General features: G+C 53.4%; 5 protein-coding genes across 5 annotated transcripts; 2 read left to right on the top strand and 3 right to left on the bottom strand.

Moving 5' to 3' along the window:
- Positions 1-728: 728 nt before the first annotated feature.
- On the bottom strand, positions 729-2910 carry MONBRDRAFT_32318 (uncharacterized protein). Its single transcript, XM_001745486.1, has 5 exons — positions 2864-2910; positions 2254-2489; positions 1764-2201; positions 1432-1565; positions 729-1316 (listed from the first exon to the last, which is right to left on the bottom strand). The coding sequence occupies exons 2-5, from the start codon at positions 2467-2469 to the stop codon at positions 1250-1252; spliced, it is 855 nt and encodes a 284-aa protein (XP_001745538.1). The 5' UTR covers positions 2470-2489; positions 2864-2910; the 3' UTR covers positions 729-1249.
- A 597-nt stretch (positions 2911-3507) lies between these two features.
- Positions 3508-12485, top strand: MONBRDRAFT_32317 (uncharacterized protein; the record flags this gene model as incomplete). The annotated part of the gene is made up of 25 exons (XM_001745629.1): positions 3508-3698; positions 3816-3895; positions 4021-4129; positions 4743-4854; positions 5628-5866; positions 6106-6181; positions 6288-6686; positions 6822-6962; positions 7092-7181; positions 7395-7466; positions 7572-7658; positions 7879-7952; positions 8048-8489; positions 8605-8698; positions 8802-9208; positions 9498-9587; positions 9706-9810; positions 9942-10074; positions 10188-10651; positions 10939-11124; positions 11256-11486; positions 11577-11747; positions 11845-11916; positions 11983-12083; positions 12220-12485. 25 exons carry the CDS (start codon positions 3508-3510, stop codon positions 12329-12331), a joined length of 4278 nt encoding a protein of 1425 aa, XP_001745681.1. The 3' UTR covers positions 12332-12485.
- A 64-nt stretch (positions 12486-12549) lies between these two features.
- MONBRDRAFT_35357 (uncharacterized protein) lies at positions 12550-13557 on the bottom strand. The gene is made up of 4 exons (XM_001745485.1): positions 13544-13557; positions 13123-13299; positions 12885-13013; positions 12550-12770 (listed from the first exon to the last, which is right to left on the bottom strand). The coding sequence occupies exons 2-4, from the start codon at positions 13279-13281 to the stop codon at positions 12666-12668; spliced, it is 393 nt and encodes a 130-aa protein (XP_001745537.1). The 5' UTR covers positions 13282-13299; positions 13544-13557; the 3' UTR covers positions 12550-12665.
- Positions 13558-14718: 1161 nt separating this feature from the next.
- Positions 14719-16177, top strand: MONBRDRAFT_32315 (uncharacterized protein). The gene is made up of 6 exons (XM_001745628.1): positions 14719-14834; positions 14917-15021; positions 15130-15210; positions 15366-15465; positions 15574-15688; positions 15772-16177. Exons 1-6 carry the CDS (start codon positions 14825-14827, stop codon positions 15964-15966), a joined length of 606 nt encoding a protein of 201 aa, XP_001745680.1. The 5' UTR covers positions 14719-14824; the 3' UTR covers positions 15967-16177.
- An 874-nt stretch (positions 16178-17051) lies between these two features.
- MONBRDRAFT_25214 (uncharacterized protein) lies at positions 17052-25237 on the bottom strand (the record flags this gene model as incomplete). Its single annotated transcript, XM_001745484.1, has 35 exons — positions 17052-17264; positions 17400-17514; positions 17648-17762; positions 17855-17881; positions 18175-18206; positions 18300-18384; positions 18561-18672; positions 18705-18803; positions 19097-19242; positions 19340-19417; positions 19879-19935; positions 20166-20306; positions 20492-20579; positions 20660-20759; positions 20835-20911; positions 20992-21086; positions 21311-21419; positions 21562-21723; positions 21866-21946; positions 22081-22188; positions 22360-22501; positions 22597-22662; positions 22745-22820; positions 22872-23052; positions 23160-23231; positions 23314-23390; positions 23467-23518; positions 23615-23669; positions 23796-23866; positions 24039-24107; positions 24214-24326; positions 24434-24483; positions 24603-24731; positions 24868-25023; positions 25143-25237. 35 exons carry the CDS (start codon positions 25235-25237, stop codon positions 17052-17054), a joined length of 3444 nt encoding a protein of 1147 aa, XP_001745536.1.
- Positions 25238-25724: the final 487 nt, after the last annotated feature.

Here is a 25724-nt window from a genome sequence, read left to right as displayed (position 1 = left end):
TGTTTGTTTGGTCTGCAATTGCCCCGAGCTTTTCGCTGCACTCACGGTGGTACTTGCTGTGTGTGTGTGTGTGTGTGTGTGTGTGTGTGTGTGTGTGTGTGTGTGTGTGTGTGTGTGTGTGTGTGTGTGTGTGTATGTATTGGTCCATGCTTTTGGGATTTTCTTTGTAAAGCGAGGATTATGAGCATATCTTTGTGGACGTAGGTCTCAATATTAATGTACAGATGACTTGGGACGAGACAAGCGAGTTTGCCCACAACGAGGCTGAGCGACTCCAAGAGTACGTTTCTTCTTTTTTTTTTTTTCGCGTTGTCAGGCACAACCAGCCAGATCATCGAATTATCGTCTACTGACGGAAGATTTGCCAAGCGATACTCTCATGCTGCACGTTTGTGGCAGGCGCGCGGCCAGAGTGGCGGGGCAGGTCGCACACGTCAAAGGGTTGATTCAGATGGTCTTGGAGGCGCTGCGGGAAATGCAAGGCATCGGAAACGAGCCCACGCGTGAGAGTCATGATACCTTTTAGAAAACTTGATCGTGATGGTTCCCTGAATGTCCCTTTGTTCTTGCTGAGTCCTTCACGCGTGAATCGCTTCCTGATCGTGGTGGTATCATGCCTTTGACCAGCACTTGTTTCGTATTCCCCCTCGCTATTTGCTGGCTGGGCCAGCACCGTTTTTACTGTTTCTCTCAAAATCTATCGGCCAACCACGAATCAAGCAAGGCAGTTGTGTCAAGTGTGTGATTGCATCTTGGATTTGCACAGATGGCCACCACGAGAGACGCCTTTGCAGGCAGAGCCAGGTCATTGGGATCAAAGAGTTGGTCAGTCAAACGCAGAGCTATGATTGGTGGGGTCACACGTTTACAGGCGCGAAGGCTCACACAGACACACAGACACATTTTCACATCCATGCATACCACCCAAAATTCGAGCCATGGTATTGGCATGCAGAACCATGCACTTGCAGTACGTAAGCGCACAGAGATGAACACATAATCAAAAGAGGTGGTGCCCGGATGTAAGGGAGTGGCAAACTAGTCCACAAAGTATATTGCCACGCGCCTTATCAGCGGCACGGGAAAGTGGATCGGGTTTGGGACTTGGCTCTGTCACACATGTCCACACGGAGACTACAAGAATGATGCACGCGTGTACAGGGCGTTGCCCGTGCCGCGGTAAAAAGTAAAAAAAAAGAGAGAGAGAAAAAAAAAGACAAAAGAAAAGGAAAGTAGCCAGAGCGAGGGCCTATGCAGCCTTTGATTTGCCAGTCGCAGCGTTCTCAGACATGCTGCGGGCCACAACGTCATGTACGCTAATTCAAAGGCAATCAAATAAGTGAGCAGAAAGCTGAGAAAAACAAAACAAAAAAGGTCCAAGCCACATGCTTGTGATTGGTGGAGCACGAGTGATCAAACGAAGCGACGCACCTCTGGCCGGGTAGGTAGCCGGTGGGATAGCGGAAAGAGCCACCAAGGCGATCCCAAAGGGTTGTGTACTGGCCGTAGTTGTAATTGAAGAAGAGATGATGATCGGTGTGATGGGCACAGCTGTTCACAATGGGCTATTAAAACACGCGCAGTCCATGACCAAGAACATTGCGGGCGGCGCAGAAAAAGAGGACAGCAAAATTGGATGAGCACCTTTGCTGAGCATGGAAAAGACAGCCTTTTCGCCTTTGCATAATGTTATATGGCATGGCTGAAAGCGCGTTCAACGCCCGGGGTGCGCAGCGGTCCATGTGGCGAAACGGAGGACCAACCTTGAGCAGGTCCGGAACACGGTAGTCGTTGTCGTGGATAAGGACGCTCCAGATGTTGACGAACATGAAAAGGCCGAGGTACAGACCCTTGTGGAGCGGGAAGAGGAAGGGGTAGATGTGGTAGGGCATGCTCTGGGCAAAACCGTCAAGGGGATGGAAGGCGTGCGAGGCAAAGGGGGTGGGGACTTTCCACTTGTGATGAATCTTGTGCAGGAAGTAGATGGACGGGGCGTGCAGCCCACGGTGAATCCAATAGATGCTGAAATCGGTGAAGAGAATGAAAGCCAAGCTAGAAAAGGCCATGAACCAATAACCACCATGCTCCTGGGGGCTGTCGTAGAGCTGGCTATAGCCGCGGACTTCGGCGAGGAAAAAGAGTGCCGTGGGCAAAGCCATGCCGGGCACGGCACTCAGGGCCGTCTGAATCTCCAGCTTTTCCTGTAATTTGGCCAAGCCCGCGAGGTGGGGCCTGGGTCAATCCGGCAGATACCTGATCCTTTAGGAAGAGTTTGTGTTGACGGAGCTTGTGGTCGAACAGAGTGTAGTAGCTGATGGTGGCGGGGATCAGGTAGGTCAGAGCACCGCCAACCAAGGTCATAAAAAGAAGGCTTGAGAATTGGCGCATCCAGTTGTCCTCAGGGATCCATTCTGGATAGACATAAGGGGTGAAAAAGTGCTCGTCGCAAAGGTCCAAAGCCCAATCCATGGTGCCGGTTCTCCTCTAGACTGACATGCCAGCGACACAGGGGAAGGGAGGGAGGGCGAAACGTTGAGGCGAGCGGGAAACAATGACGAGGAGAAGTGGTGCGATGACCCCAGTCAAAAGGTCTCGCCCCCTCTCAACCAAAAAGCAGTCCCAACAAGTCGCACGCATCGGGAGATGACACAGGGCAACGGCACGTTCTTGATCCCGATGCAAGACAACAGGACACCGACACCATGTGTGTGTGTGTCAGCGTCCCGACGAGCCCCGGCATTCACAACGACACGACACAGGTTCACTTTCCACGTCCAAACAAGAGGGTAGAACAGGTGGAAACGAGGCAATGTCGAGGCCAAGGGTATCGAGCCGACGGCGGAAAGCAACGGCAGTGTAGTACCTGAGAGCTACAGGGAGAGCTACAGGGCGGCGGGCAGGGAACGACAGTCGTCGAAACTGCCGCTTGAGTCGGCGCGACGACGACACGAGGAACAGCCACTTGTTTGCTTGACTAAACGTTCTATACGAACACCTTATTTTGATGCATCTACTCATTGAAATATGAGCTTGTAATCAGCATAAATTCGCAGAACTTCTACATGATCTAGAAAAGATACTGCATGATCTGAATGTTGTTGCAGCCTCCTGAATCTACATGTGCTTCGATTCACACTTGTGACGTCAAGAAGCGTGACAAGAATCACACTTTACGCGTTCAATTTCATTCCGCTGATGAAATTCGCCCCACACAAAGTGTAATAGAAAGCACGCATTTAATAAACGTCAGCATGTTTGCAACAGGTGATTTTGAACACCCAGACGCAACGTGAAATGTTAAGTTTTATCTGACAATATCAATGTCAGCCATAACGAGTTTATCTGACAAGCAGATCGGTGAGAACTGATGTTTTTATGGTTTTTGGTGTTGAGGGATTTTTGTTGACGTCGTCGTCTGCTCCAGACTGCAGGCTGGGGCGGGGTGGCGCGTTGTTGGTAATCGTTGCGGAAGCCGTCATGGCGCTGCTGTCCATGTCGCGTGTTTGGATGGCCAGCGCAGCTCTGGCCGTGGTAGCCATGCTGCTGCGCGGCCAACTCATGACCGCCCTTTTGCTGGCCGTCGTCGGAGCCGTCGTCTTTGCCGTCTTTGATGGTGGTTCAGACTTGCCCCCTGCACCATCAGAGGAGCTTGCCGGCTCAGGTGCAGAGGGGGCGCGGCCGGACGCTGGTACTCAGGGGTAGGTCACAAAACGGTGCCCTGCCGGACCTGTGCCTTGCGTTTCCCTTGACTCTGGTTGCGCCCGCCCATTTGAATTGGCGACGACGCCGAGCTTACGCGCTTGATGTGCGCATAGGCTGGGGTTTGAGCAAATGATCACTCAAGTGCAGGCCAGCGTACCGAGCGTCAAACGCGAAGCCATTCGTCTCGATCTTGGTTAGTTTGCGCCTCTCCAGCCGCGCTAATGCTCAATGCTGCAAGACTTTGTCTGCACCATTTTGGCATGTCTGATGGCGACTGACTTTTTGATTGCCATGTAACCTTGTGAACGGACCAAGCAGAGAACACACGCAACGTGGAGCAAACCATCGCCAATCTGCTGGCGCAGCGACATGCGCCCAAAACCGATTTTGAAGCTCGCAAGAAAGCGCTCTACGCTGACGCTCGAAGGTGTGCCCAAGCATGATCCTCATACTACTTTTATCATCGACTTTTCTTCTTCTTCTCCTTCACGTAGCCTGAGAGTTGATCAATCTGATTGACCCTTGCTTCGTCTTGCCCCCTGGTCCTCCTTCTAGGCGCTACCTGGACAAGCATGCACCCGCCACCGCCCACTGAGTGGGGTCCCTGAACAAACAATTGATTTGACTCGAACGTTGGCTCATGAAAAGACCTCTGTCACTGGTTTCGCGCTCTGCAATTCGCGGACAGCCGGACCAACCAACTTTAGCCCAGGAAGCCGCTACCAACTGAAAGGATGACAAATCTGGAACGGCCCGGATTGTCAGCAGCCGGTGGCGAGATCAAAGTGTAGCATATGTTACACGTGAATTGAAAATTTCGACAAACGTGCAGAGAAAAGGGAGAGCGTGTACGAGTAGGAAGCGACCGCGAGAGAATGTCAGAGGGACGAGATGCAAAGAAGAAGGAGCGTAGTGGTTTTCAAAGGGGAAACGAGAGAATGAGCATGTCCTAGAGCACTTTCAGAGAATTTGAGAGAATCTTCAGAGAATCTTGCAGGTAGGAAACTTGTCTTTTTGACTTTTTTATTTTCAAGTTTCAGGCAGGTGGCTCTCTCTCTCGTTCGCTCTCTCTCTCTCTCGCTCTCTCTCTCTCGTGTCTCGTGTCTGGTGCAGGGACGTCGGGTCAACCTGCATGTGTTGCTTCTGGGCTTGGTTTGCGCCTTGCGTTTGAATCAAATGGGCTGGGTTCATGGGTCGTCTGCTGATTGCTGACTCACGTGTTCGTGCCCGTGTGCATCGAGGAAAAAAAGTTGATGCTCGGGTCAGCTCCCTTTGGCAGTCCAAGCCGCGCGCCAACCGCTCACGCAGGTCTCTCGCTGCTTTCGTGAACAGGGCCTGATTGAAAGCGCCCGGCTCTAGCTGATGCTTCTTATCTCAAGTCAGAGCGGGTGCAGACGTGCCTGCACTTCCCGCTTTGTTGGGGTGTCAACGGCTCAGGCTAGCTGGCGCTCTCGCCCAGCTCCTGGCCAGGTGGCCTCATTGGTGCGTGGATCACAGCACCCCAGCCTTGTGCCAGCCAGAAGATCCGTCGTTCAGCACAACCACGGCCTTGCTGCTTGCCCCTGTGCCCACCCCTTCACGGAGCACGGCCGCCTCTTCCCCCCCGGAGCTTCTACGACCTACTTCTTACCAGCAGCGCTTAATCTTTCAGCAACCCCGCGACATGGATGATCTCATTGGCCGTATCGAGGCGGCTTCGATTCGTGATCGTCAGGACCTTGTCGAGAGGCTTGTTGTTGAGTTGCAGGCCTCTCCTTCTCATCTAGCTTTGGGTGACGTGAGCCGTCTCGTTCGTGAACTCGCCACCTGGATCAAATCCAGCAACCTCAAGGTACAGCTTGATGGGATCGTCAACAGCCCAAAGCTTTTTTTTTGGGCTCATGTACTGGCCCCGGCTGACCGATCGCTCTTCTGCCCGTGTCTAGGTCTATCATGGAAGTGTCAAGGCCATTGCTGCACTCGCTGAGCGCGTGGGCGAAGCCTTCCGTCCCTTTGTGCCCGAAGTTCTGCCCGGCGTCATTGAGCGCCTCGGTGACAACAAGGAGCCTGTGCGCGATAGTAGCCTTGAGACCCTCATGATCATCATGAAGGGTGCCGCCACACCACAAACCGTCTTTGACGAACTCGGGCCCGCCTTTCGCCACCGCAACTGGCGGGTGCGGCAGTCCGTGCTCATGGCCCTCGAACAAACTCTCATCAGGTGACCGTCTCGCCACTCCATGTATACTGCTGGCCTGCGTTGCTCACACGGGCAATCTGCCTGCGTTATGCAGGCCCCCCTACCCCTTCTCTCTTTTTTCTACTACATTCTTTGGTGTCACACCCTCCGGTCCACACTAACCTTACACCTTTTTTTTTTTTTTTTTTTTTTTTTTTTTTTTTTTTTTTTTTTTTTTTCAATAGTTTTGGAGCCTCGGCGGTCAGCATCTCTCGCCTTTTGGATGACCTGATTGCCAACCTCTCAGATCCGAACGAGAATGTACGTTTTTCATTGGATTTGTCGAGCCTGCACCGAGTTGAAAGCCCACTTTTGACAGCCATCGCAAATTGTCATTATTCTCATTCATCTCCTCATGGCGTTGCAGGTGCGCGAGGCTGCCATGTCTGTGCTGGGCGAGTGCTACCGTCATATTGGTGCCCGGTTGCGCCTGGACCTTGAGAAACGCAAGGTGCCGGCAGCCAAGCTGTCCCTGCTTCAAACACGCTTTGCAGCCCTCCGTGACTCTGGTGCCATGTTGATTGAAGATGAAGATGACGGCGAAGCCTTCCGCCCCACGAGCTCTGACAGCACAACCAGCAACCCCCGCCGTTCTCGCGAACCCAAGCGCCGAGGGTCAGAATCTGCCAATCGTTCCCGAGCCAACTCAACGTCCAGCGCAGCCTCGAGCGCAGGTGGTCCCGGCCCACGTGCCTCCAATGCCAGTATAAACACACGAGCTGTCTCGTCTCGCATCTCCTCTCACCTCAGTGCCGGTCGCAACAAGGTGCGTTCTCCATTACCCCCGCCCTTGCCGTGGCGCGCAAACCAACAACAAGAAGGGGAATGGCAAAATCAGCAACAGGAATAACAAATCCAGCTCTTTTCCTCATGTGCCATGGTATGGCTGTGGTCTAAATAGGGCGGCGGAGTCTCCGAAGAAGAGTATCAAGCGCAGCTAGATGAAACCATTCCCCTGTCCATGGGAGAGCGCGAAGCTTCATCCTTTTTGAGCGATGCCAACCGCGTCTTACAGGATACGTCGGGTGAATGGGAACCCCGGGTATGTTTCCACGTCACAACAGTTCTTGGCCTGCGCTATGCACACTTCGCTCGACGCACCTGGCATGACGCGCTTGGCACTTGACCATACCACGAGCTGATGCTTCGCTCACCTTTATGTGGTATGCAGGCCGATATGCTGCGTCAAATCCGTGCGCTAGCGGCAGCCGAGGATCTGGATGTCTACCGCTCCTTGGATGACGACGTTCGCGCCATTACAGTATGTCCCTAGCCACAGCTGATATCAGCAGGGTGACCTGGATTCCAAAAGATTTTCAAGCTGGTTCTTTCTAGCTTGCTCTTGCGTCCTTTCCCTTCATTTGTTCCTTTTTCCATCTTAAATTTCTTCTGTCGACATGTTTTTTTTTTTTCGACTCTAATCTGTGTCGGGGTCACCGCCCTCTCTACTTCCTTACCTCGCCACACATCCCAGGCTGCGCTTGGCAAATCGGTCGAAGACCTGCGTTCAGCTATCGTCAAAGAAGCTTGCCTCACGGTGACCATGGTATGACTTGTCAGCAGTTTGTTCATTCTTAGCACATCATCAGAATTTTTTTCCATGTATCACCGGGCCTCATCCATTCCATCTTACCGCCACTCCATGTCATAGTTTGCCATTCGTATGCAACAACGCTTTGCCTACTCCGCCGAGTCCATCATGGGTCCCCTAATGAATCAAGTGGCAGTCAGCATCAAGGTCTGTGTGTGTGTGTGTGTGTGTGTGTGTGTGTGTGTGTGTGTGTGTGTGTGTGTGTGTGTGTGTGTGTGTGTGTGCGCGCGCGCGCGAATCCCAGTTCTGATTTGGTCTCCGCCAGTATCTGGTGCTGGTGTTAGACAGCACCATGGCTGTGTTGCCTTCCATTTCGTCATTGTTTCATGCCCCCGTGCCCCCCTTCCGTCTGTTTGTGCCCGAACAGATCATCGCCGATAGTGCACGCCATTGTTTGCTCTCGCTCATCAAAAATGTGCGCCACAGCAAAGTCCTGGCCAGGTCAGTCTAGAGTATCACAGTGTCCTCTGCAAACCTCTTTGGCGACCACCTCTGGTTTGACTCACTCCATCGATTCCTTGCTACCGGGGTGGCAGGGTACTCGAGACGCATACAAGCAAGGCTGTCTTGCAACGCCGTTGCGTAGCCGACGCCGTAGCTTTGGTCTTTGAGGAGTGGGATGATGCTCAGCTGCAGCGCAGTCTCAATAATCTGAAAACCTATTTTCGTCACGCGCTGGCGGATGCTGATGCTGAAGTCCGCAAGCGTGCCCGTCAAGCTTTCTGGGCCTGGGCCGAGCGCCAAGGGTCTGAAGCCAATGCCTTCCGCAATACCTTGGACGCAACGACCCAGAAACGCCTGGACTCTGATCGAAACCGCGGCGGCGAGAGCTCTTCTCGACGACCTTCGGCTACAGCAGTCCCCTCTGCTCGCGGCAGTGTGGCCCTCCCTCGCCGGCGTACCGAAACCGAGCGCCGCTCCATCGCCAAGACCAGCTCAAGCGACAATGTGTTTAACAAAAAGGCCACTGCTCGTCGCGTACGCTTGGCCGAAGCCGCTTCCATATTCCGTCTCAGATGCTTGCTTGGTCGCAGTTTGAGCAAACACCTCACAGTATCTCTGGGCGAATCGTTTGTTGGGCTGGCTTACATAGGCGACCATCGCTTCTGCTCGAAGTGTTGCTCCTCGCTCCGAGCCCAACTCTCCCTCTGCGCAACGCCGGCCCACCGCTACCCCCGGCGTTCCAGGTTTGATGCTCCTCCGATTTTCGAGCGCTTGCGCTGATGCTTGCGTGGTTGGTGTCGCTCTGTGACCGTTTGAGTCCTCATCACAGCCTTGTGAAAAATGCAGTTGCGCGGGGCACATATGGAGCTCGCATGGAGGCATCGGAACGACCCAGCTTCTCGCCAGCTCGCCGTGTTCCAACCAAAACGCCCAGCAAAACCCCTCAACGCCGCTCAACATTAGACAACGAGCGCACACCCACTGCACAACGCGGACGCTCACACCTGCCCGTGAGCACGCCGGTTTCGAGCACCCATCGTCTTGCTCGGGCGGCCACCATCTCAACTGAGTTTGACTCGCCTGGGGGCTCTTCCATGACGGGTCTGCTCAAGGACATCGCCACGGGTCTCAAAAATGCCGACTGGCAAGAGCGCGACCAGGCGTTGTCGCAGCTTCGCACCCTCTTGTGTGACAGCGAGCTGGAACCCGTTGCCAAGGACTTTCAGCGCATTTGCTCCCTACTTGCCAAGCAGGTTTGTGCTGCAGATCAAGCCGCCGTGCTTCCCGCAAAATGAGCCCTTGAGCGTTACCCTAACCGTCACCTCCTCGGCACCTCTGAACCTTGATTGTCTGTGCTTCAGCTTCAAGAGGGCCACCAAAAGCTGTATCTGCGAAGTCTTGGCATATGCTCCGAATTTATCAACATTTATGCTGTGCGCACCGCTGTCTGATACGGCCGTGTGGTCCACTTGGATGGATGCCTTCCCCTCGCCTCGCGCTGACGATGCATGTGACCCTTGGCTCTGCTGAATTGCGATGCAGGAGGACATTCCAGTTGGGTGGATGCGCGACGTGGTGCCAGGTCTCCTGCTCAAACTGGGCACGAGCGCTCCCGTCACAGTGCAGCTCGAGGTTTGATGTTGCTTCCCGTCCGTCAAACATCAGAATCCGCTGCAGCGCTGGAGGCCAGCCCCTCCTGCCAAATCCTATAGACTTGTCCGCCGCTCACCCAGCCCGTTACATGGTACAGGTACAAAAGCTTTTGGATCAGGTGGCCATGACATTTCCGGCAGATGTGCAGTTGTTTCACGTATTACGCACCCTACTTGACCCTTTGGCCAACCATAATCACAAGGTGTGAGCCTCCCTCCTGGGTCATTGGCGCGCATGAGATTGCCGTTTGACCACACGCGCACTTCCAAGCACATCCCCCCCTGCCCGTCAGTCTCATGCTTTGTGATCTTCTTGGCGACCAACCTGATCCAGGCCAAGAACGCCATGATGGAATTTTCTGCAGTATTGCTGGAGCGTATGAGTGCCGCCGACTTGGCCAGCGTACATGATCAGTCGTCTTCATCCTATCGTGATGCCGTGCGCCTCATGATTCAGCTCGCAGAAGGTTTGTGGCTGCACCGACGTGAAACTCCAGCAGCATGCTCGCTCTTTGCGTTCTGCCAGACCACTCGCGCGCGCCGGTGCCGTTCTCATGTGGCCGACCCAACGTGTATATAGAGCCCAAATCAGCAGAGCTGCGCCGGACAACCTCGGCCAACCTTTTGAGCATGTGCAAGATCAACCCTCCGCTCATGCGGCGGGCCATGGCAGCGCTCAAACCCGAAGAAGCGGAGCCGCTGGCGGTTCTTCTCGAAGCAAACATACCAGGATGGGAAGAATCGGAGGCTCCTCTTGTCAGCGCTTCTCGACCAGAATCTGCTGGAAAGGCACCCGCCTCGCCAGATATGCGACGGGTTCTTGCCACATCTGGGCTTCCCGTGGCATCGCCCTCGACAGCGCGATCGGGTCTCTCATCTCCCAGCCACAGTGGCTTGCCCGTGGCGACACACAGGCCTCCAAATGGAGCTGAGCGCCATTATAACCCACACACATACCAGGCTGAGCGTAGTCAATCAGGAAGCCAATCGGGTAGCGAACCTGAACTGGCCACACGTTTGGGTACCACCGCACTTGCCAAGGAGGTATGTTTGGTATTCTTTCGCAACATTCAACCTCCGGTCCAGGTGCTTGGGATCTCATGCATTGTCGCCTGCTCTTAGCAACAACGAGCAGCAGTTCAGGAGGCCCGGGAACGGCGATCCCGAGTGGCTTCTGATAGTTCGGTGAGGCCTTCCCTTCCTCTGTTCTTCTATCTGTTGTGGCAATGGGGTATACGAAACACATGGGTCTTTTTTTTTCCCAAAGCGGCATGTCAGCGACGGGCCTCACGTCAAATTTTGAATTTTCACATTGCGACCATCATTTCCAGGCCCCAGAGGACTTGAATAACCACAACAATCACCACGGCAATGGCTTGTCGCGGACGGGCTCTACGCTGAGCGTGGACGCACCCGCCACATCGCCCCCAGTACCACAATCACCCCACCTGGTCGTTGCAGGGCGTCAAGTTGCCATTGGCGATGCCATTGACACCTTGGATGGTCGGACAGACTCGGTACGTGATCCGCCCAATGGATTGGCTGCCACGTCTCGAGAAAATATTAGATTACGCGAGCAAGCCTGGCTTGCACGAGGCTCTATGTCTTGCCCCATCCTCACACTCATTCTTTGCACATCAACACACAGTATTCCTTGCAAATGCTAGCAGCCATGCACAAACTGGTGAAGGAGGATCCTGCACGGGTCACGGGTCACATGGATCGTCTGATTAGCTCCATTTTGGCGCTCGTGGCGGATCAAGAGTTGGCCGTGCGCAAGCAAAGCCTGCGTATTCTGAGTCATTTGATCCAGCAGCAAGCCGCCTATTTTGACGGCGAGTACGAGAACGTCATCACCACGCTGTTGGACATTCAAAAGGTTCGGCCATCATGCCATGCGTCCTTATTGGGGAGGGCCGAATGGCGACGTGTCCTAAAAGCTATGTGGGGGTTGGACCGTGCATGTTAGAATGACACGCACGCAGAGATTCTGCACAAGTGCATGGAGATACTTACGCTGATTGGCAAACAAGCGGAGCCTGTGCGCACGATTCGGCTCTTGCTGCCCTACGTCAAAGCAGCGCCGACTAGCAAGGAGGAGCAGCAAGGTTGCACCGCTGCCCTCTTTATGCTGGACAAGGTATGCAAGCTTCTCTGTAGCGTGCTTTCCTCATCGAGGGCGCGTGTAGAGCCAGGGACCCACAAAGTGCATTGACATGCGGACGGTGTGCTTGCAGAATTTGGTTCCACGCCTGACGGCTGAGCAGGCGCTCTCCAACTTGAGCTGGATCATGCCCGCGATTCTGGAGGTGGGTCTGATAGCTGCGCGGGGTTTGAAACGACAACGGCTCATGATGAAACGATTGTGCGCGCAGTGCTTTGTTAGCTCGATTGCGGAGGTACGCAAGAGTGGCGTCTTCATCTCCGTATCCTTGCATTTGCTCCTGGGTCGCGAGGCCCTTGAGCCCTACATCAAGTGAGTACCATCCGTCTGAAGTCCCGGCGCATTTCTTTGTCTTTCTATTGGCATGCATCATTGCGTGACTTTTGAAGAATCAAGGCGCCAGTTTGCTCTGCCTCACCCCTGCGGTTTGGGTGCCTTTAACCTCCAGTCAACTGAATCGTGGTCATCAAAAACTTTTGGACCTGTACGTCCAGCGTAAGGAGACGAGGACAGAGCAGAAAATGGCCGTGCTGAGCCATGTACAATCAACCGATGTCTGAAGTGGCCCCAAGGTGTTGACTTCCAACAACACTGCGCGCTGGCCCTGTGCTCTCATTTGCCTTTTCTTCTTTCTGTGTCTTCAATACTGTATCTGATGCTTTCTTTATTGCCTTTTCCCTCCTGTGTTGAGTCATTTCAATCTCAGTCAAAGCTTGGCAGCAGCCAGGTGTTCTTCGCCGCAGGCGTCGGCAGCCCATAATTCATAGACAAATTTTGTATGATACGCGGAACAGTTAATTTTTATTATTTTTTTTTTTTTTTGCGGCCAATCGGCAAACAACACTGGAAAGCCGACTTGGTTGTGGTCACTGACGCGTTGGTTTGGACGCGGGCTTAGAGCTTCGAAACGACGGCCACACACTCAATCTCCACTGACACATCCTTGGGCAGGCGGGAGACTTGGACCGCAGCACGGGCAGGGCGGGCATCACCAAATTTCTACCGAAGCGAGCCGTTACGTGAGGAGAGCATGATACCCGATTGGGGGATGCAGAGCAAAGTCAAATGAGCACAAAGGAGAAGGCGTGTTTGAAGCACACAACCACGGCATACCTCGGCGTACACCTCGTTGACGGCAGCAAAGTCGTTCATGTCCTTGAGAAAGACGGTGGTCTTGACCACGTGATTCATGTCCGAGCCACCGGCTTCAAGCACGGCGCGCAGGTTGTCCAAGACCAATGCCTGTCGTAACGCAAAAGGGGCGGCGGCAGTTTCTCAGGGATGGCGCGAAAAAAAGGGGGCAGTAGGGGGCGAAAAAGGGTGAGCAGAGGCGAGCAAGGGCGGCACGTACGGCTTGCTCCTTCACAGGACCGAGCTGAAGTTCCTGAGTGGCTGGGTTCACGGGAATCTGGCCCGAGACGAAGAGCATGCCGTTGACGGCCATGGCCTGCGAGTAGGGACCGATGGCGGCCGGGGCCTTGTCTGTGTTGATGGGGGTCAGAGTTGCCATTTTGACCTTGCTTTGAATCTATCGGACATGACAGGCACGGCAACCGAGGGTGAGTCCAGAAGCATGGCTAGGCGTCGCCAGGACAGCATCGGCAGCCAAGTCGTGTTTGAAAGAGAGAGAGAGAGAGGAAGAGAGGGACGTGTGGATGTATTTTCCAGAAAGGCCCGATCAAGACGGCGAGGCAGGGGGTGCCGACAGAGGGAGATAGCAAGCACGAGAGCAAGCACGAGAGCAGGAGCGAGAGCAGGAGCGAGAGCGAGACCAAGAATAAGAGAGATGGACGGAGAAGTGAAAATGCGGGTCATGGAAGAGGTGTGACCACGCCGTCCACACACACACACACACCACCTGCTGGCGGCTCTCCTGTCAAAACCTCTCTCGATGGTGGGTGTGAGATCGGGGATGCGATTCACATACAATGGGCTGCTGCCAGGCCCTGCTACACGAGAGCACGCCCAAGAATGGGCGCCGGACCCCCGCCCCCACGGCCGCAGCGACGCAGCGTCCAGCCCCCGCCGCCAGCCCCGCACCACTGATCATCCGAATCATGACCAAGAAATTTTTTTTTTTTGTTGTTTTTGGGTCGTCGTGTGATGTGTGATGACTCTCTCGCTTTGAACGACGGGCTCGGGCTCTCTCTCTCTCTGTGACTCTGTGTCTCTGTCTCTGTGTCTCTGTCTCTGAGTCTCTGTAACTCTGTGTCTCTGACTGACTGTTTCTCACTCTCTCTTTGACTCTCTCTGTCTCAAAGACAGTGTCTCTCTGTCTTTGACTCTGTACCTGTCTCTCTGTTTTCGTCTCTCTGACTCTCTGACTCTCTGTAACTGTGCCTCTTCAACTCTGTCTCTCTGTCTTTGTGGAATGGTGTGGGTAATGGATTGCGACATGACCTTTGTTTGCGCAACAACTTCAACATCAGGTGAATGTAATTTTGAAGAGGAGAGTTAAAGTTGTGCATTGTCAGCACGGCCAAGGTTAGTTCTTGACCCAAACTGCGGACATGAAGCCGAAGTCGGCGGATCAGTCACAAATGGCAGCGCCGTGGGCGGCCACGGCGCCGTGCGTGCAGGGCCACCCAGGCGAAAAAGGGCCAGAGTAGACAAAATGCGTGTGACTTTTGGATTTGCATGATCAACACATCGCTGTCCCTTCTGTTGCTTGCAGACATTGTACGCGCACCATGGGTGTCTGGTTGGCTTCTGTCGTGTTGGCGATTCACCAGTTTGCGGTGCGGCGAGAGCCAACAAGATCAAAGCATTTGCATCCAAACTGCTTCGCTGACTAGTCGCCACGCATGCACATTAAAATCAGCCTAGCCTTTTACTCCTCCCGTCCCTCTCTTGCCTCGGCCCTCTGGGCACAAGAACCTGTCGACGTGGCAAACGACCTATCATATGTACACAAAGCCCTCGACTCTGTCGGGCATTTTTCTGCTCAACCTGCTTCAACCCAAAAAGAGGCGCCGACGACAAACGCTCTGCCATCTGCCCCACAGAGTCCATTTTTTCTGAGACGTATTTAGAGAAAAACACGACCGTGCATCATGGCCTACGGTGAGTGTCAGCCGATGTCGCCCTGAAACAACTTCAGCTCCACTTCATCAAGGATTGCATACTCATTGGCTTGGATTGACAGACGCCCTTGTTCGGGTCATCATGGTGGGTGACTCAACTGTCGGCAAATCTAGCATGGCGGCTCGCTATAGCCGCAACGAGTTTTACGAGCAAGCCATCTCGACCAGTACGCGATAACCTTCCGCCCTTCTGCGAGGCTATCATTCGCTGTCCTTTGATATCCCAGCTCAATGGTTCATTGGTGTGCTTCATTTACTCCTCGCTGCAAGCACAGTTGGCGTGGACTTTGTATTGAAGACCATGCAAGTCGACTCCAAGACTATCAAGATGCAAGTGTGGGACACGGCTGGTCAAGGTATGCTCAAGAGCCGTCCGAGAATGCCAATGTGCATCCACATGGAAGAGCACCAAAGGCTGATCGCCCTCCTCGTCGAGTTGTCCATCGGCCGGTGCCAAGGCAGGTACATTTGATAATTTTTGGTGCTTCCTCTGTCCTTTTGGCATTGCTAGAGCGCTTTCGATCCATTACGCACTCGTATTATCGCGGCGCCGACGCTGTTTTGGTGGTGTATGACATCACCAATGCCGACTCCGTGGATTCATTAAGCGGGTGCGTTTTGAAGCAGCATGGGTGGACAAAAGAATCTTTGACCAGCCTGGCTAGTTCAACCTTGCCCCAGTTGGCTCAAAACACTCATTCACGGCCTGTCTATGATAGCTGGGTCGAGCGAGCCCGGGCCCATGCCAAAGTCGACGTCGCAATCTTTATCATTGGCAACAAGTTTGATCTCTATGATCCTGCCGATCCGCAGCAAGTGACCAACGTCTCGCAGGTTTGAAAACTTGTCTTGATGTACCACCAGTTCATTCCTCTGCGGTTGTTGACTAGCCCATGGCTTGTATTTGGGCTTTATAGGCGCAACATCTGGCGAGGAAATTGGGGCTTCATCACTTTGTGGCCAGCGCCAAGTCAGACATCAATGTTCAAGACATTTTCCTTCAGGCGGCGCGAGATATCATGCGAGTGCGTGAGGAGGCGCGTCAACCTACACCCCTTGTCAATGTGGCCAGCAGCCAGCCCGCGTCGTCCTCTTGGTGCACTCTGCTGTAAAGCCGCCTGTCATGTGATGATGAAAGGCTTCATGTAGTCAAAAGTGTGCGTATATGTGTGTGCGTACACACATGTGTGTGTGTGTGTGTGTGTGTGTGTGTGTGTGTGTGTGTGCGTGTGCGTGCAAGCGTCTGGGTGGGTATGCAGGGTTGGTTGCACGGTCACAAAGGCGCGTCATCGCTTGGTTGGTGCAAATCGGATCAATTCTGTTAGAACAACCTAGCTTCTTATGCATGAGGGGTGCGCTCAGCGCACCGACTCTCAAGGACCAATCTCAATCGGGTCGCCACTTGTACCGGCGAGACGCTTTGGTCGTTTCATCCCACCCTGCGGGCGTTCACCGCTCAGCCAATTTTTCAAAAAGCCCCCACCCACACGGCGTGTAACGTTGGAACAAGTGCTTGGCGCTTTGGCTGGAGTGTGCTTCGCTCGAACGGGCGAGCTGGCATTTGGGGCGTTTTCACAACGCAAGCTTGACCCTGACCCAGGCTTGGCCCGCTCATGCGGTGTTGTACATGCAGCAGAGGCACGGGCCAGGCTACTTGCTGCTTCTGAGGCAGCTGGGTTTGGGTCAGATGCAAGCCAATCTGGTGTCTTCGAATCCGGGCTAGCTGCGCTCGAAGACGACAGCGATGCTTGTGCTTGCTCCAGTTCGGCCTGTGAAACGGTAACATCCAGTCCGAATCCCTTTGGGTGGTGCACTGTTGATGGTTCAGCCGTGCTTGATTCTGGCGCTGCTGCGCTTTTGGCTGCAGGCTGTGATCGAAAGAAAGACAAAACGTCCACCTTGGCCTTGGGACTTGTTCTAGCAGAGTGGCCGGAAGGACACCGACAATGAGACCACACTGCTTAGCAAAAATATAACTTCTATTCCTCAAACCGTATCTGCTGTCTCACTTTGCCACGAAGGCAGCAGCCCCACGACCGAGGTGGGGTTGCTTGTGGTGTCGGCTGTTCGGTCGATGGTGTCGTTGTACTCCATGTCGTTGTACTCCATGTCGTTGACGCTTTTCCTGCCATGGACACATGCCACGCGGCCAACCGCACATACATACAGTCAGAAGAGCGTTTTCAAGGTCCATGGGTCAGTGTTCAAGTCCCACGATCGCGTGGGTTGCCACATGGCGCAGCATCACCTTCTCCTCATCGGCTCTCGCCTGTGCCTGGGCCATGCCATCAATCTGTGTCGCCACCTGTGCAGAGAGCCCCTCTTCTATGTATCTCTTTCCACTCGCTGGGTTACAAAGGCCCGTGGCTCGCTCAACACAGTTTGACACCTCAATCTCGCCTAGGTATGGCTAAGAAAGAACCATGCAAGCAGCATCGGAACAAAGAGTCAAGCCCATTCAGATTGTGAACGGCCGTACTCGCGATAAAAGTCGGTGGAGCGTGGGTCTAAAGCCAAAGCCAGACCGTTCAGCAAGACCACCAACCAGTCGCTCAGCGTTGGTGCCAAGGGGTGTGAGATGCACGCGACGTTTTTGACGCGGGTCGTAGACTACTTGGTGCAAAAACGTCTTGTCCGCCTGTTCAAATGCCTCACTAAAGCTGACGGGCAGAACATCCACATTGAAATTCGACATCAGTCAAGGCCCACGAAAGCGGGCTAGATAATCGCCAAATTTGCCACATTATCCGCCACCGCCATCGCTCGCCTTTGCTATCCTGCACACCAACATACCCGTCATGAAGGGCGTGCCGGCGGCCCAGAAGCGCTTGGGTTTCCTTGAGATTGCCCTGGCAGCGATTGATGTAATCGAGGGCTACCTTGAGGCTAACGCCACGTGGATGCTTGTCTAGTGAATTCACCCACACGGCATGGTAAAGACACGGTAGAAAGCTGGAATTCTCAACTTTACGTGTCTGCGAGCCATGCACAATCTCGTACCCGAGTAGGCGGGTAAGTAGTCACAACCTGCCACAATGCACATGAAGCGAAATGCTTCGGGCGTCATCAACTGTCCAATTCAAGAGTCCAGATCAGCATTCTCGAAACCGAAAATGAAGCACGGGACAGACGCATGCCGTCGAACTTGGTCGGTACCTTCATGTTGTAAAGTCTCTTCTTGACCTGCACCTTGACTCGCTCTATTCGCACCGCGGCGATGTCTCGCCTTCAATCAGCAACAAGACAAAAAGCCAGCTCGCTTCGCTGAAAGTATGTCCGGTAGGAGACAAGGCAAAGAAACTCAAAAAGGAAGAACTCACCCAAGTTGTCCAGCTGAATGCGAATGCCAAAACTATCACAAGAATAAAAAGGCGATGGGGATGAGGACAAAGTACAAGGCAAGATCGGAATGGCTCATGAGTGTGTCACAAAGAGTCAAACTGACCCGCTGCTATCCAGCTTGAAAAAAACGTCGCGAACGTTGAAAACCAACAAGTCTGAATCTTCGGAAATGACAGCCTCGACCAGGCCTGACAAGCATGGCCGAGGGCGAGAATGACAGCGATTTGAGAGACGGGCGTTTCACATAGCTGGCGCATGTGCCTCTTGTGACGGGTCGAAAACATGCAGCAGCGCGCGATTGAAAGAAAAGAAAAAAAAATTAAAAAAAATAGAGGGCGCGAAAGGGAAAGTTTGATGCATGTACCTTGGTGATACATGTAAGCCATCTGCGCATCGGCTTCATAGGGCGCGATAATGTACTCTATGGACAAGCGCGTGTACCAAGTGATGCAATTCGCCTCTCCCTCAGTTTGTACCTGTCGTGTATCATGCGTGGCAAAGGGCTCACCGATTTGATAGCGGCGACATGCTGCAGCACAGCGGAGCCGCATATCCATGGTGACGTCGAGACTTGACTTGAAGGCTTGCGCAGCCTCGGTTGTGTTTCCTTGATACATGTGCATTTACCCAAATGAACAGGGTTGTGCCAATCGGCAGCAATGGCACTTCCGAGCGTCGATGCCTTGACGAGCTAACCGTTCTTCAAGTGGGCGTGTCCTTCTTCGGCGGTCGCAGACTTTTGCCGCCGCCGATGCTCCGACTCGAGGCTCTAAGCTCCGTCAAGTTTCAAGCAAGCGGCATGAAATGACAGGCCCGAGGGCAAAAAATCCTTGTGTGCTTAAGGTTTATTTGATGCAGCATCAAGCAGCGGGGCTGGTGGCGTGGTGCCCGTGTACATACCTTGCTGGGCAAGGAGGCACCGTCAAAGACGAGAACGGGTGTTATGCCAAAGGATTTCAGCATAAACACACGACTCATCACAAGGCGAATATAGGCATCCGTATCATTTGGATTGCTCTGTAGCTCCAAGGCGCAGCCATACGCGCCTGGCCAAATCAAAAACGTCCTCAAACACACGTGAGGGTGGGCTTGCTGCTCATTATAGTAGGCTAGTCTTGCCGGGGTCATCTATCATGCACGCACCTTTATACAACCAAGCGGCCACATCAATGGCGACACGCTTCCCGGCATACTCGCGAACATGGCTGCGCTCTTGGATATCTGGTCTCAACCCAAGAGTATGGGCGTAACAGGATGACAACAGTATGAGCATTTCCCAGTGTTGACCCGGCCTGCCCGTGCCTGTGCGCTGCTGTGCGCTGCGCTGGCCGAAACATACCGCCAAGGAGCGACAAAAGGCCACCAATGCCCATCCCGGTCCGTTGTTGTGACCGTTACAAAAAATCGAAAATAAAAAAAAAGAGAGAAACTCAAACACAAAAGCCCACACTCCTTCTGCTGTCTTGTTCTGTTTCCTTTTTCTTCCTTGAATCGTTTTTTTCTGACATGAGATCAGATCTGACAAGTGTTTTTTTTCTTTTGTAGCTCGGTGCTGGTGGCGTCGAACAGATGGGCTGAGCATAGGAAGGCAATCAAACTGGCAAGTTGATGGATTCAGAGGACCCGAGAGCTTTCGAGATGGCATGAAGACAATCAATTGCTTCCTACAGCCCGCAGCGAACCTCGCTTGACACTTTTCACAGTCCCTGACTCGTTATCACGTATGAAAATTGGCGCGTCTAACCAGGAACCTGGAGGGAAAGAAGCTCTGCACGTGAGGATGGTAAAAACAACGGTAGTGCACACCAAGGGCCTTGGCTTTTGGGCGAGCGGCTCGGGCCAAGCATCGCCGATTGTCAAGGTCACTCAAGTGCTCGTGCATTTGGCTCGCAAGGTGATTACGAGAGTACAAAGTTCGGATGCAACACCACGTGTTGGTTCAGCTCATCAACATTATCTGGATCTGGACAGAGAAGCACAGAGTCCACTTCAATCATGCGCTTGATGATAAGGAGCAGCTGTTCCCGCTCCTCGTCAATGGCATCAACACTGTCAAAGTCGGCTTCGTGATCCTTTAGATATGCCTGGACCACGTCGCGCACAGTTGTCCCTGCAAAGTCCGAGTCAGGATCGGCTGTACTCCCCGCACGGTTGACAATTGCATATTCGATATGGGAATGAGCGTGTTTTGGAGGTCATGAGCGTGGGCATCCACAATCAAGAAGCACCGGGACCGGTGTGCGGGCGCAGCACTCAGAGTGCAGCTGAAGCAGCAATGGAGACTTGCAAACAAACCTTGTTGCTCCCGACGTGCGACAAAGTGAACGATTTGCTCGGCACGACGCATGTACGCATCGTAGGAGATGGTGCGAGCCGATCGTTGCTGCGAAATGTCGCCCAAAAGCGGCAAGTGAGAGCCTCGCCCATCTGAATGCTGCATCTACGGAATTTGTTCAGTCTTACCCGCTCTGGGGCCTCGGCAGCTTGGTCAACATCCATGGCGCTGGTGTTCTGGCTTGTTGGCACATCGGCTGCACTCTCCTCTGCATAATCGTCATCCAGCCTAATGCAAAGTCAAGGTGAGAAAAAAATCACAATCTTAAGCACCTTAGCATGGGCCTGGTCGGTCTGAACGCACAGCAGATCTTCAGTCTCAACATGAATAATAGACTTGCGCAGCAAGCGAACCGCTTCATACACGTGGGCGGCTTTGATCTGAGCAGTAGCAACGCGTTTGAGAGGAAAATCTTTCGGGACAGGTGCCGATTTGGTGCACATGAGGAGGCGCAACTCACCTCTTCGTCGCATTGCAGACGTGCACGTCCTTCGGCAAGACGGATCAAGCTCTCAAGCTGGCGCACAGTAATGCGATAGCTCGACTGGTTGATGCCTACTCGGTTTGCGGTGGCAGGCGGCAGATGCATAAGAAAGGGCATGGAATAACGGCAGATGCATAAGAAAGGGCATGGAATAACAATGGAGAACAAACAGAGGCATGGCCGGTACGCCAAAGCCTATGGCACGCCTAAGCCTGCTCGAGCGTACGCTCTGACCAGGTGCCCTTGGAGGTACCCTGTTGGTCACAAGCACACACTATTGCGCTATACGACATACCTGTGGCATCGTTTTGCCGAAGTTTGCGATATTCTTTGACCAACACTTTCTGAGCTTCTCGCGTCATACGCGGATTGATGGCACGCGCAAATCGAATGTAGCGTTGCAACTATAGGGTCAACCAAGCTTGTCGTCAGGACATGCATGCACTCGGGACAAGGCAAACATGAAACACAAAGCCAAACGAAAAACAACAACATCAACACCAACAAGATACTTGTGCGTGCACGTGTCTGCGGCCAACAACGCACCTCGTCAGTGGTGTATTCCGTCTCCACAGCCTCATCCTGAAGCTGGTGCAGCTTGGTGATGTGGCGGGCAATGTTGTAGTCTGTGACTTCGTTGCACTCGTCCACAATCACAAAGAACAGATCAAAGCGAGACATGATAGGACTGGTCAATGCAACGTTGCTCTACAGTTCAGGGTGAGCAGGCGCATGAGGTCAAAGCGCGGTTGCACAGAGGGGCCAAACGCATAGCGGGCAAGTGCAATTGCTTTTGCGCAACGCGGATGGCAGGGCAGTGGTTGAGGCCAAATGGTTGCAGTCAACGTACACGCAAAGGCTTGCCCTTGTCGTAGCGACCCCCAATGGGGTTGGCGGCCGCCAAGATGGAGGTGCGGGCGTTGAGCGTTGCCTGCGCCAACATGGACATGAGTGGAATCACCTTTGCAGATAGAGCTCACGAACGGGGGAAAGAGTAGAGAGCAAAACATAAAGAGAGACCCAACAGAGAAAACAACAACCAAAAGGCTGGAGAAAGAAGCAAACCTGAATGCCAGCCTTGGTGATGGAGATGGTTTGCTGTTCCATGGCTTCATGAATGGCCACTTGGTCACGTTGGTCCATTTTGTCAAACTCGTCAATGCAGCAAATACCCTATATTCAAAAGCCACCAGGTTGAGCATGTTGCGCGATGGCAGCAACATGGCTGCACAGAGAGCAGTTGATTGCATGCAGTAGAAGGCGCGTGCTCACAAGAACACGAAAACCAAGACGAGTTACAAGGCCAAGCAAACAGAATAACAAACAGATAAGCTAAAAACTAACATTGTCAGCCAGCATGAGGGCGCCGGCCTCAATGAAAAACTCGTTGCTGTCATCGTCCCGAACCACGGCGGCTGTCAGACCGGCAGCCGTCGAGGCCTTGCCTGACGTGTAGACAGCACGGGGCACAAAGTCCACCACATATCTGCACATGCAGTTCGCGGATGCAAGCAAGTGGGTGTGAACCACAGCGAGCGTAACTGTTTCCAAGACACAGTGAGCAGTGGGGACAAAACAGACTTGAGAAACTGGCTCTTGGCCGTGGATGGATCGCCGACAATGCAGACATTGATGTCACCGCGAAGCCTGGATCGATGCATGACCAAGCAGATGACGAGTGAGCGCGACTCTTCTTTGTGGCGCAACACAAAACACTCAAGATACGTACGAGATCCCTTCAGGAGTAGTCTTGTGTACACCACCAAAGAGCATAAGCAAAACGCCGCGCTTGACCTCGTCGTGACCTGGACATGCCACCAAGCCACCAAACATTGAGCACAGAATGCGAATGCTACGTTTGTCGTGGTTCAGAGGCAGTGGCTCACCAAAGACCGAAGGACAGATGGAGTCAACCATTTTGCGGTAGAGATCAGGGTCCTCTTTCATTTGCAGGACTTTTTGACGTTCCTCCTCCGTAAACTCGGCAACAATGGACTGGATGGTTGCATGCTCGTCGCGAATGTTGACCACACCGGTCTGCATATTTGCACCGGAAATGAGTAAGCCCCCTCCATTTGCAGTCATGCGGCAAGCTGATCTTCAGGTGCCTGCCAACAACAACGCAATCGTGTGCGAGCGCTTACCTCGGCACCTTCTTGTTGAACGGTTGTTGCCAAAAAGGCCATGCGGTATGTCAGGTCGCGAACGCCAAGTGCCTGCACAGGAGTTTCATAAGAGTGCGCAAAATGACGAGCACCTACGTTGCAAGGCCGGACCCGGGCAGGCGCGTGTACTTACTTTTAATCCAGTGATACCCTCCTCGCTATATCCTTCGCCCGAGCGACCACCACCGCGTACAACAGCTGCTTTGTTGCCTGGGAAAGTTTGCCAAGACGAGTGTGAGATTTGAGCACCAATGAGCGGAATCAACACCCGAACCCGAGAACCAACCGGATAATTGGGCAATGTCGGGAAGGACGATCAGGGTACCAATGAAAATGATCTGCATTCGGAGCAAGGGTGCATGGGATGAGAAACCGAAAGATTGGTGGGTGTGCACAGCGATGGTTCACGGGCAGGCTTTCGGATCGGCACAAACCTTGTCGCCAGCCTTGGCCTGCTCTACCGCGTTGTGGCGCAGAATCACGTCGACACTGCGAATCAGCAGACGATCCAATGCAACAAGCCGAGGTTGAGGCACGCGAGAGTCGGCTCACAAAGAGTGCCAGAACAGACAAGGACGGTGCCTTTTCATGCCACGTGACCCAAAGGGGGCTAACCTGCGGGGCATGCTGCCCGAAGGAATCTCGTCCGACGATTCTTGAATGCGCACTTTTTGGAAATCAACAAACTGCAAAGATCACACCCCAAAAGAAACACCCCAAACAAACCCCCAACAACAAAAGCAGGGAAAAAAAAAACACGAAGTGTCAGGTGCATCGGGCGCCACCAGGGCCGGTGGGACAATCGGAGGGCCAAGCAACATGGGGAAAGGGGTTCATGCATGGGTTGTGACTTCGTACGTGTGATTGATCAAGCTCGAGCTTGAACCGTTGGCGGTTTTCACAACCGTTGGCGGTGCAGCGGGTGGGCTGAAATACAACACGAAGGTCCATTAGGAACGGTTGGAGGTAGAGGAGGCTGATGGCACGGATCAAAGAAGCGTGTCTTTGGCTCATCGCCCGCAATCGGTCGCACCTCAGTGTATTGGAACTGCTGCTCAATATTGCGCATAATCTCGCCACAGTCCAAGCACGTGAAGGTACCACGCACCAGCTCGGGGTGTACAGCAGAGGTACGGACGACCGTGCCTGCCAGTGTGCAGAGGGGAATACCAAACGCGTTAAACAGCGCAAAAAGAATTCACAGCCCCACAAAAGCAAGCGTGGTGCAGATTGCTTTGTGACTCGGCCCACACCTTTGATGGCAACCAGGTGACCGATCAGCTGTGTCTTGAGATCTCGGATTCTGTGAGTTGGACAAGATCGTGCGGTGGGCAACAATGTCAATGATTGTAAACTGGTCAAGGCAAACGGATCTGATGACCATGATTGTTGGTGGTACAATCAATCGCTTCAGGATCGTACGAATTGATGGAGGGAAGGTGGAAAAAGGCGGGGTAGTAAGGTCGCAAGTTGCCCTGCTCATCCGCCTCTCGAGCCGGGAACAGACTGACAACGAACTGGCGAGTGGCCTCTTGCATGAATGGCATGAAGCTGCGTAAATGAACAAGTGAAGGCAATCGGCCACACGGGTTAGCACAAAGCTCGAGTGAAATGCAAGATCAACAATAATAGAGCAGCAGCAGCAACAGCAGCAGCAACAGCAACAGCAAAGGAGCGCCATCCGGACCGATAGTAGTCCGTTAGGATCTGCATGCTCAGCTGCTCCGAGTACTGTTGGAGATGTCCAAAGTTGATGTAAATGGTGTTGGTTTCGACCTCCTCGAGTGTCATTTGTTGTGCAGCTAGCGCATAATGTGGCTCGTCCTTGCCCTCGACGCGGAAGCTGCACAAGGACAGGATGCAAGCATGAGTCTGGGGCTCGAGGGACATTCCGCTGATGCCGACAGGTTTATACTAGAAGAGAGCCTCGGCAAGAGGGGGGTCTGAAGGCTGTCCACATACCGCTGCAAAAAGTCCAAAAAGTCGTTTTGGACTTCCAAGCCGAGCTGATCGGGCTCAGCTGCCACGCGCTGGTTGCGCAAACCGGAGACATCCATGATGATCAAAACGACCCAGGCCTGCCTTTGTACACTTCGTGCCTCAGCTCAGATCATGCACAGCCCTATGCTGGACTGAAAGCACCGGCGAGAAGAACAGAGCTGTGCCAGCAAAGCTGCAGCCTGTCAACGAATGGGTAAAAAAAGATAGGATGCTCAGCTCAAGGCCACCGCACTTGAAACCAATTCGTGCATGCAGAGAGCAAGAAAAAAAAAAAACAAGACCACACACAGCCCTCAGCGCGTTTTTCTGCGCACATTGCCTCTCTCTCTCTCTTTCGCGCTTCAGTCTCCCTCAGTCTCTCTCAGTCTCTTTCAGTCTCTTCCTCTTGTGATTTTGGCGCTGGATCGGGATCAACGGCTGCTTTTTGACGATTTGTATTGTTCTCAAATGGTTTATGCCGTGGAAGTGATAGCCGAAATCGTATCAAGGCAGATGTCAGATGTTTTCTGGATTAGAACTTTGGACAAAACGCATCTTTTCTGC

Source organism: Monosiga brevicollis, genomic scaffold (genome assembly GCF_000002865.3).
Source record: "Monosiga brevicollis MX1 MONBRscaffold_9 genomic scaffold, whole genome shotgun sequence".
Taxonomy (NCBI): Eukaryota; class Choanoflagellata; order Craspedida; family Salpingoecidae; genus Monosiga; species Monosiga brevicollis.
This window is presented reverse-complemented; position numbering and strand designations above follow the sequence as displayed.